The 11,087-nt window shown below is 42.0% G+C and overlaps 2 protein-coding genes across 2 annotated transcripts in view; both read right to left on the bottom strand.

Moving 5' to 3' along the window:
* Window positions 1–7,293: 7,293 nt before the first annotated feature.
* On the bottom strand, window positions 7,294–9,303 carry rassf10b (Ras association domain family member 10b). Its single transcript, XM_047580510.1, has one exon. The coding sequence runs from the start codon at window positions 9,060–9,062 to the stop codon at window positions 7,716–7,718; it is 1,347 nt and encodes a 448-aa protein (XP_047436466.1). The 5' UTR covers window positions 9,063–9,303; the 3' UTR covers window positions 7,294–7,715.
* A 145-nt stretch (window positions 9,304–9,448) lies between these two features.
* The window catches only part of tead1b (TEA domain family member 1b), a 45,090-nt gene continuing 43,451 nt past the window's right edge, over window positions 9,449–11,087 (bottom strand). The window contains exon 15 of the transcript XR_007112439.1: window positions 9,449–10,009. The gene's annotated coding sequence lies outside the window, so the exon portion shown is untranslated. The remainder of the gene's footprint in view (window positions 10,010–11,087) is intronic.

Here is an 11,087-nt window from a genome sequence, read left to right as displayed (position 1 = left end):
AGACATTGCATTCTTAGCCTTAAAAAAAATCCCTGTACACTTCAGAATTTATTTGGCTGCTCCTTCTGTCACATCATCAGTAAAACACCATTGACCAAGTATCATTGGAAGTCCTGCATCACTGTCACCACCATGTTTTACATAAGATGTGGCGTGTTTTGGATCATCAGCTGTTCCAGGCCTTTTGCATACATTCTTCTTCTTGTCATTCTTATACAGGTTGATCTTATTTGTCCAAAGAACGCTGTTCCAGAACTGGGCTGGTGTCTTTTGATGTATATTGAAGTCTTGTCTGCTCTGTCTGTTGTTGAGGTTGATTAATGGTTTGCACCTTGATGTGAACCCTCTGTATTTACCGTCACAAAGTCGTCTGTTTATTGTAGACTTAGATACTGATATCTACTTCCTGGTGAGTGTTCTTCACTTGGTTGGATGTTGTGAAGGGTTTTTCTTCACCAGGGAAAAGATCCTGTGATCATCCGCCACTGTTGTCTTTTATAGACGTCCAGACCTTTTGAAGTTCCTGAGCTCACCAATGTGAGCAGTTTCAGCTGTCTCTCTGGTGGATTGTTTTTCAGCCTGATGATGGTCTGTTGTACTTTCATTGAGATCTCCTTTGACCACCTGTAGTGGGTTCACAGCTTCTAAATGTAAATGCTATATCTGGAATAAACACCAGACCTTTTACCTGCTTAAATGATAAAGGATTAATGAGGGAATATCCCAGGCAACCCATGAAATAGCTTTTGAGTCAACTGTCGAATTACTTTCAGTCCCTTGAGAAGGAGACAGCTACATATTAAAGAGCTTTAATTCCTAAACCCTTCCTCCAATTTGTAAATACCTTCAAATTACAGCTGAGAGTCTGCACTTTAAGCTCACATTGAACATACAACTGTGGTAAACGGCTAATATAACAAAACCTTTGTCAATATCCAAAGATATGAGGACCTAACAGTATTTTTATGACGCGGACGGTAGCCACTACTTTGTACTCTACTACTTAACCTCTTCATCTCTCCTCTATTTATGATTTCAAATGTTATTGGAGGGTAATGAGTTTGTTGCTGACAGATCTGGGTTATGTCTGCCCTTACAAGAGGTGACAGGTCTTGAGTGGCTCGGAAGGAGACTGTACAGTATCCCACAGGCGAGGTCCCGGGGGTCACCACCCAGCCTTACAGGATTAACACACCTGCCACCAGCACAATGAGGTCTAATGAGCGCACACTGGCAGCTCCAGTCTGTTAGCAGCAGGCCAAGAGCCCTCTGAGAGGCTCACACCTCAGCGCTGGTATTGAAGTCCTGGCTCTCAAGTCAGTACCTTCATTAGTGACTTCATGGCAGATCACTCTCTGATGGCGAACAAAGGCTCCCAGGAACACAAAGTGACACATTCCAGGGATTACAGGGGAACACAGGCAGGTTTATGCCATTAAGAGCTTTCTTTTCCCTGAATGCATGGAATTTGCTTTGACAACAGAAAACAAAATACATTTCAATCTAATTAATTTGACGGCTGAATTTAGTTTTAAGTAGTGTTGACATAATTCACTGTATAACAGATATTTCTGTGCCCAAAATATCTGAGATGGTTTTGAAAGCTGGAAATTCTTCATATAAAACATATAGGGTTATCTTTTACCGTGTGATCTTTTTTTTATTTTATGAAGATTACAATTTTAGGTTATGTTAATATTAGGGTAGTGGTCAGACACCCAGTTGATGATCAGGGTAAGGGGCTACAGCGCAGGTATCATTGGGAGGTCCTCGCAAAGGGTGAACTGTTCCATTTCCACTGGTTCACTGTGGGATTTATACAGCATGTTTGACCTCCACGAGGTCTTAAGTCATTTCTAGTTATTTATATTTAATAATTTCTATAATTTATTATTTTTTTTTTTTAGCAAAACTTGTCAGAAACCTGTGCTTTATATGGAATGTAAAAACAAAATTAACAAAAATATCAAGGTAACAATGTTATGGGCTCTGCCATTACTGCCAGTTTTGTATCTCAGTTGGTAGGTATGTAAATGTTCCTGTGCTCTCCCTCATCTGTGATTGGATAAGAGTGACCACGCCCCTTCAATGGGTCTAATTGGTTCTAGGGTCTAATTAAAGGCGGTGCTCACCACTGTGCCACAACTGAAAATGAACTTTGACAGTTTGCCCAACACTGGTGTTCAGAACTGGATGTGTATTGTGATTTATGCTTATTGAGATTTACCTTTACAAGTATTTACTTAGCGAGAACTTGGAACTCTGTTATTAAACAGTGGCCTAAGAGCGGGTCTTTGCATGGCCCATGGCCAGTAACTTGAGACTAGCTATTAATTATATAGACACTGGCTTTTCAACTTTAATTATATTGAGGGATGTTAGAGCTGTTCACTTACCAGTGAAAAGTGTTTCGTAGTACACCAAACATGCATTTGCACAAACTGTTGCGCAAAATTATTGATGCCATAGGCTGTAAACTAAGATGAGTTTCATTTTCGGTGCCTCCTTTAATTTGATCCTGTTAGGTCACTCATTTGAAGGACGGATTTCTGATGAAATGGGGCTTTAATGGAGTTATCAGACACGCCTCCCACTGACAGGGAAAGTCTCCTCTGAAAAGGACATTCTTCAGGATGTCATTTCTTCATTTGGACAGAGCTGATGCATGGGGATGGTGTCATGGCTCTTTATAAACATAACTATAGTGACATAATGATTTAGTAGCTAGACTGAGACCTCTGGTCCCTGCAGGACCTGTAATGAAGAGCCTGAGTCCCGTTGCTTAAAGTGTGCTTTCTCTATCGGCTCCTGCTTTCCCACTGTTCACCTCCATGACCCCCAGCAGCAAGAGTCAGATGGCAGCGATGCCTCAGTAACTTTAACCTCTGATAATACGACCTACGAACTCTGTGGTGACCCCAGAACAAAGACTGTGGCATTTTCTTTCTCAGGCCCTGAGATGGTGTAGTAGCGTGTGCAGGACTTTGGAGTGGAGCATGTTTGTGGACATGTCAGGAACTGGAAAGAAAACGGTGAATCTTGGACATACTTGAAACAAAAAGGCTGCATGTAGGTCTGGCTGAATAAAGGAGAGAGAAGTTTTCCGACTCATGACTGACATTCCTCATAGTCTTTTGTCCGTGTAATAAAGAAAAGCTAGAAAAGGCCTTCGAGGAGGACACTTCACATTCCTGAATTTTCTCTCAAATGTCTCCAAGAGTTCTGGAGACACTTCACATAATCAAAACGTGACATTTATGCAACTCCTTTCAGAGATGTGGGAAACTCTCTACACAGACTTCATCACTGAAACAAAGGACAAAGAATGTCCCTCTGCTCTCCTCTGAGATTACTCTGTGTAGTCTTACACCCTAGCTGGCGAGATAAAGGGTTTTTCTATCAGGTCAGGTTCATTTATGTTCCTCAGTGTAACAAAGTGGCAAAGCAGAGAGGTGAACACAGAGGGGGCTGCTGTTGTGTGTATCAAGCAGCAAGAAGGCTGCCATTCAGACAGCATGTAATACAGTACTCCCACTTGTTTGACAACGATGTTGCCCTAAATTCAAAGAACAAAGACACTTAAGGTTGTTCTTGTGTTTCCCTCATTGTGAGAACCAATTCTAGCTTCAGACCTCGACACTCCAGAAATTCTAGGATGATACTGTGTCAGGTTTTCGCACCTTTAAGGGTTTGTTTGAGAATTAAGACACAGCTTTACAGTAGTTTTCATTCAGAATGAATATATTTTAAACATGATGCGATGAAACTGCTGTTTAAGAATGTGATCAGTGATGTTAGAGGATCCCTGATTAAATAATTTGTCCCTTTCAAGGGGACTCAAAGGCTTAGGCCCTTCACTTCAAATCAAATCATTTCGTTCACTTTCACTGTTTCTCATTGTCCACCAGCCACGATTCAAAAATGTGAAGAGAAGAGTTTCTAATTCTCATCCCTCTGATGTCTTAGGAGGGGAAATTCCTCAGACTTTGCACCGACATTCACTTGCACTCAAGGATGAAGTGATTAGAATTTGGTGATTCACTGTGACCTCTCAAACACATTTTTGTCCAGAACTCAGGCATGCACTCATACAAATATTTAATAGGAAAAAATTAATTTACAACAAGGCATATCTAAAAAGTCTTCACCCCACTGCGCGTATTAAATCAGTGGCCACAGACAACCCTGAGGCAGTTTCTCGACGGGTTTGTCGTGAGAATTCTATGTTTTTGTACTTTACTGCAGTAGGAGTGGAACATATTTTGAATAATGGTTTTGATTTGTGACTAGGTGCCCCCAGCACAAACATGTTTTCACAGATCACGGCCACTGAGCAACTTCAGACTGTATCGTTTAAGAAGCCTGGGCAGTCTCTCAAATGTTGCAGTCCCGCACACTAAAAACTGCTCTATTATACAATCCTATAAAGTCCACTTTGTCCCCGGTGGTAATTTAATTGGACTGGATCTCACCATCTCACTGGTATTTTACATAACCCTATATTACACTGCCATGCCATTTGACCATATAAGGCAGCGTTTTTGTGGATACAGAACACTAAATTTTACCCTCAGTCTCAGTCTAACACTTAAACTGAAATCCCATCCACATGTACAGTGATTAGGTTGTTGCTCATTGATGACAGCTGGTCACTTGTAGACATTCCACACTCTGACTGCCTTGGAAACCCCCTTGTATATTCCGTACTATGATTATTTCCCAGGGAACTAAGCAGAATATAAAACATTGCTGGTGTATAGACTGAGCTGTCTCTTTTTGATAATATTAAATTTACAAACTGGACAGGGCTCTAGTCTATCACAGGGCTAACACAGACAGACAGACAACCATTCACACTCACATGCACCACTGTGATTTAGAATCGCCAATGAAGCTAACGAGCATGTCTTTGGAAGCCAGAGCATGTGGAAAAAACCCATGCAGACACAGGGAGAACATGCAAACTCCAGACAGAAAGGTTACAGTTGCTGTGGACTAACGTTTTAATTTTAAGCACAGCATTAAAGAGAAGTGTTAATGTGCTCATTCTGCAGTCTGCTTTGAAACATTTACCTTGTGTTGTTAAGAATGGTAGACTTAAAACACAGCTTAATTAGATGTTTCCTGGCAATATTTTAAAATGATAATCTCTGCAGAGAACCAGAGCGAAAATGTGTAACTTTGTGTGTAACTAAGTACACTGGGAAGAGTCTTTATCCCAAACCGTAACTTTTCACATAGTCACTGTATATGCTGAGAAAACACTTTTATTCTCTTTGCGGTTTTCAGTATTTCAATACACGTATCACGTAGGCATACAATCCTGGAGACACAGGAAGTAATGTATACTTTTGTGTTGTCTTAAGTATCACTGTGTACTCGGGTATAAAGCAGATCATGGGTGGGTTTATCAAGGGTGGAAACTCAATACAGGTCTCATGTTTATTATTCTCTGATGCTGAACTTTTTTTTCTGATAGTAAACAAGTTCAGGAGCGAGTATCGTATGGTCTAAACTCCAGATGAAAGCGGTTTGTCAGTGGATCCAGAGGACAGGACTCTGCTGTCCTCCTCCTGCTGCTGCTGCTGCTGCTGCTGCTGCTGCTGTCCCCTGACACTGATATCTCTCATGTCCTGTCACAAGTCTCATGAGATCTCTGTGGAGATAGAACTGTAGCAGGCGGTCTGCTGTGACTGAATGAATGTCACTTTTAGTGGAACGAGTGGCTGGTAACCTAATAATATTCAGTCTGTCTCACTGTAACTGTAACCGATGCCTGATCATTAAGATCGATATCAGCGCTGATAACAATCAATATCAGCTTCCACAACGACAAGACCTCACTCTCCCTGTATCCTTGATTTAGCTGAAAACTTGCTCTAACAGAAATAAAGATGTTGTACTACAGCACAAACCAGACTCAGGGATATGGTTAAACAGCTGATTGCATTTTTATAAAACATTGGCTTGGACTCCTCAGTTTGGTCCTCCTTATCAAAAGATACTTCAAACACTCAGTCATGAGGTTAGAGGTCAGACGTATGGGAGCCCTAAGTGGCCCTGATTCATACATATCATTTCCTCTGTTTTCTCGTAATAATGACTTAATTTCCTCTTTTATCGAGATTGCGAGTTATTTATCTCATTATCTCTGGAAAACAAGCTTCTCAGTATCTCGATACATTTAATTTGAAAGAGTTCTATCATACGTGACCATATGAATATGCTGACCGATGGATGTCCTTAAAACTAATGTAAGGAATAATGTAGTAAAATAAGAATAATAATAGTCTAGTGTGACAGGCCTACTGGAAGGTGAACTGTTTGTTGTTGAATGCATGACCGCTTAAGGCTTCCATACAGAAACACTCATTCCACTGGTATATTTTATTTTGTGTTATCTTGGTCTCAGGGACATTTTGTCAATAAATAAAGCCACATAACTTGAGGTCTAGTTTATTTATCTGGACAGTGATGTATAGAGGGTTATTCCTTGATTGTTGAACAGAGTAATTAATCTCACAGAAAGCTGATTTAAAGTTATACCAGGATCACCAAATAAAAGGAGTTAGGAGTAAAACTGAGTGAACTAGAGAGCAGAGATTCTTGTGGTTTGCATCATAAAATTAAACAGCAAATTGCATCACTACATATATTCTCACACACATCTAGGAGTCACTGAGGAAAAGATAACATTGTTTTGATGAGGCTGTAATTTGTGTGAACTCTGTTGACTCAGTTGTCTCTGGTTGTGGAGGAAGAAATGTTTTGGCCAAAACCTCTAAACTCTCTAAGCTGAGAGTTTGTCCTCCTTGAGGAGCTGCTTCTCACCAGACCAGCGGAGCGTGTTGTTGTTTGTGCACTCAGGGGCTGACAGACAGGGAGGACATTTATTTACTGGACTGAGCCGCAGGCTGCGTGCTGCTGTCTCGCTGCGATATTGTTCAGATTCAAAAGGAGCCGCTGTAGATTAAGACACGCGTGGGAGACAAAGCAGTGATACTGTTGTTCATGTCAGTGTGCAAAATGTCACTACTTATCGTCTGTGATGGAAAGGTCACTTCTGCTCAGTGAGTCGTCAGGATGTAGAGCAGACCTCCCGTTTGAGCTCTGGGCTTCTGTTTTGACTCCAGATATTATCACAACTTTATGATTCACAGCAGAGCTATTGCATTTTAGTCACTCTGTGTCTGGGTCACAGTGAAAACGAAGATAACGTGGTTCAACATCTGCATAATAATCTCCAAACACCTTTGATTTGGCCACGTCGCCCTGTTGTATGTGAGGTTTTCATTATGGCAGAGGTTGTGGAAACCTGATTCTGGCATATGTCATCTCTTAACCCAGACATGCCCCAGACAAAACAAGGTTTTATTGGTTTATTTCTTTTTCTTTTTTCTTTCTTTCTTTTCTTTTTTTTTTTTTTTTTAAGAAAAGGGAAGCAAATGAAGCATCAAACCGGGTTATTAATGTGCTAAAATACAGATTCTTGGGTAGATTAAGTGTAGTTCCTGAACCAGTTCAAGAAGGGTTTTATAAAAGTAGCAGAATAAGGGGTTGTTTATGAGGCCATACAAAGATAAAAAACAAAACAAAAAACGACATCTTCCCCAAATATTACAGAGACGTTTTTGTTTATTCAGAGTATTTCTGATCCCTGAGAGTGTAGATTTTTTTTTTTCCTCAGGCAGATAAGCCACTTTCCTGGTAAAATCCTAAACCAATGACTCCCACACAGGGAGGCTGTCTGAGTCCTGGCTGTGTAGAGAACTTAAGCCAGTGTCTGAGTCGTCGTCGTTCACACTGGGAGCTTTTTTTGACAGACCCCTGGCTTGCTCCACCCACCCGCTTTTCCCCTCCAAAGTGCTCATCATCCCCGTCTTATCGCCTGTCCCGTGGCTACACCTCCCCTCGCCCCCTGTCCCTTCCTCTATAGCCAGAGTGTTCACTTTCTCCAGCAAATCCCTCATCTCCTTCTCCCTCGCCCCGTAAATCTGCTGGGTCAGCTCTAAATCGCTCCTAATAGCCTCTAAATCTGCGTTGAGGCGCAGACCGATGTATAAACTCGCATCTAGCTGCGTCCTGATCCTCTCTTCTTCCAAAAGAAGCTCGTTTTCTGATGCTGCGCCTGGCTCGGATGTGGGGAGGGATGACGAGCCGCAACCAGGCTCCGAGTCTTTGCTCTGCAGCTCCATCCAGTTCCCTCCTCTCCGCTGCATCCAGCGGCGGTTCAGCTCCTCCTGGATCTGCGACGAGACGGTGTCTATGAGGGCTTCCTGCTCCCACAGCTCCTCTTGTAGTCTGACCACCTCCTCACACTGTCGCACATACTCCTCAAACTTGGCCAAAGTCTCAGCTGAACACCCTTTGTCTCCCTCTTGGCTGGAAGCTGCAGCAGCGCCCACCAAATAAGTATTTTGCACGTAATTAATCCCGTGTCTTTTAATTCTGTCAAAATGCACCTTTGCCTCGCACATTTCGATCTCTGCGTCCAGCTCTGTAATCCTCTCGATCTGCTGTCGGAGTGTATGATCCTGAGAGACCACCAGATGGACCAGAGTCTCCATCCTCTCCGCGCAAGACGCATCTCTGTGCGCCGCCTTTGCCCTCTTCTTATTGATCTTCTCCAACTTTCTGAAAGCTTTCCTCACGATCCGACGCTGCTTCTCCGGTGAGACCGAAGTCACGGGAGTCCTCGCGGGCCCCTTGGTAACACAGGGGCTCTGTTTGCTGAGCACCACCCGCGCCTCTGCGCTCCGGGCTCCGTGGTTCGCCAAAGACGCCTCGCTTCTCACCAGCACAAACTTCACGTTCCTCTGCTCCTCTCCCCACGCCACCCAAAGCCGCAAAATCTTCGTCTTGTTCGGCAAAATCCTCTCGAACCCCCTCCATTTCTCCACGATGCAGTAGGACTGTCCCGCAGTAAGGCCACTGTGCTGGGAGTTTTGGTCCTCCAGGAGCACTTTGACGACATCCGAGCAGGTTGTGCGCTTTGACAGGCCGAGGACAAGTTTTTCCTCCCGGCAGACCCACACAGATATCTTACTCTCATCAGGCTCCATTTAGAATTTGTGCTAAACTTGATTTGTTTTTTTGAAAAAAGTGAAGAAACGTTGAGATATGTTTAAATCCGCACCACCGGAGAAAAGCGCAGCAGTGTCCATACTCACATCCCGCGTGTGCATGCGCGCTGCGTCCCAAATGCATCGGAGAAGTTGTGGACGGGACTGGAGGGTGGGAGCTCCATGTGTCCTCCTGAGCACCTTTCAGTGGCCCGGCCAGGGACGTCCTGGACCGCCTCTGCTGTGATCACATGACCACCAGGAAGCAGCAGCAGAACCACCCCATGATTTGATTTTTGTACCATTATTTACTACCTGGAGCCGATTTCATTCCAGTATCGATAATCAGACTTTACTTTAAAAGGCATCTTTGGATATTTATTACTGAATTCACATCAAATCAGTACATCAAGAAAAAAAAGTCTGTTATTTATTAAAATTATAGATTAGAAAAGGATAGTTAAAGATTTAATATAATTGGATTTATTTTTGAAACCACAGCTTTTAACTCTTGTGTTCTATTAACGTCTGTAATAATTAACTGTCTGTGCGTTTTTGTTGTGGCAATAAACAGCAAATGTACAGCAGAGCCTTTATGAATATATGAAAGTAGCAGCATTTCTAAGGATATTACAAAGGAGAAACAAATTAGTCAGAATATGACCACCTCAGCGTAACCACCCATATCCTTTAAATGCACTTAAACAGTGATGTTTAAAGCTGATCAGAATTCTGCTGAATTCTGGGTATTAGAGCTTTTACTCTTTGTTTTCCATGAGTGTTTGGACACTACAGTTATGCAAGTCTCCGTCCGCCACACACCACGCAGCAGTCTCATTAAGGATCAAATGTTCCTCAGATGTTGATTTGGCACATCCTCAGTGATTAGAGAGGATTTCCAACCAGCAACTGCACTCAACAACGTCCACATGTTGTGATTCTGTAAACTGGAAAACACAGCACCAGTTACACATATATCTATTAATCTGCGCAGTCTAAATGTGTCACTTTGTTATTAAAAAGAGCACACTGGCATGGAAAAGCATTCTTAAATGCTATATTAGAATTAAATCCCACTCATGGTCATTGAATATCACAAATGCGATGTACACTGCTCAAGTAAATAAAAGGAGCACTTTGAAAACACATCAGATCTCAATGAGATCTAAATACTGATGGTGGGTATTTATACTGACATGGCCTGGATAATGTGTTAGGAACTAGAGGATGACACATTGTTTGATGGAAATGAAAATCATTAACCTCCAGAGGCTGTGACACAACAAACCTTCTGGTGATGGCACGTATTAATGTACCATCCTGGAGGAATCTGTTCAACATCTGTAGGGTCCAGGTATGGTGTCATTAGTCATACCAGTAGTGACACAGACCAAATCTAAAACTAGTGACAAAGAGTCATGAACGATGAGGAGGGAAAAATATCAGTGGTGAATATTAAAATTCAAGACGTTTAACTGACCTGATGCTATACCCCGATTAAAAAGCGTTCCTTTAAGTTTCTCGAGCAGTGTGGAAAATACTGAGGGGTGCAAATACTCTTAAACTGGTTTGGAAATGACCACAAGATGGTGCACTGCCCTCCAAAACTATCCATTATTCTCTCTGCTCAACCCAACTGTGTTCACCAGATGTCTGTCACTTCAGGTTTTCACTCATCTAACTTTAATAGCAGTTGTTTAGAGCCCCTCCAGTTCTCCCATGTAGAGCAAGTCTTTAAAAGTCAAAAAAATAAAGTTTGCCAAGATCATCTCTAAAGAAACTAATGTTTTCAAATAGGTGCTTTATAAAATACATTCATATAATAATATACCACGTAATATTGTCTCAGGTTTGTTTCTCATTTGGTTCTGTTTATTTTCACTATTACAGTACCTGGTATTACAGTACCAGGAGTTAGAATGTTTTCTTAATGTCACTGGACTCTAATTAAATGACATAAAGGATGATATAGTTTACTACAAATTGAAGTGTAAATTTCAAGGAAGATGCCACAGTGCTTTTGCC

This window comes from Mugil cephalus, chromosome 3 (genome assembly GCF_022458985.1).
Source record: "Mugil cephalus isolate CIBA_MC_2020 chromosome 3, CIBA_Mcephalus_1.1, whole genome shotgun sequence".
In the NCBI taxonomy this organism is placed as follows: Eukaryota; Metazoa; Chordata; class Actinopteri; order Mugiliformes; family Mugilidae; genus Mugil; species Mugil cephalus.
The sequence above is the reverse complement of the archived record's forward strand: the minus strand, read 5'-3'. Positions and strand labels throughout refer to the sequence as shown.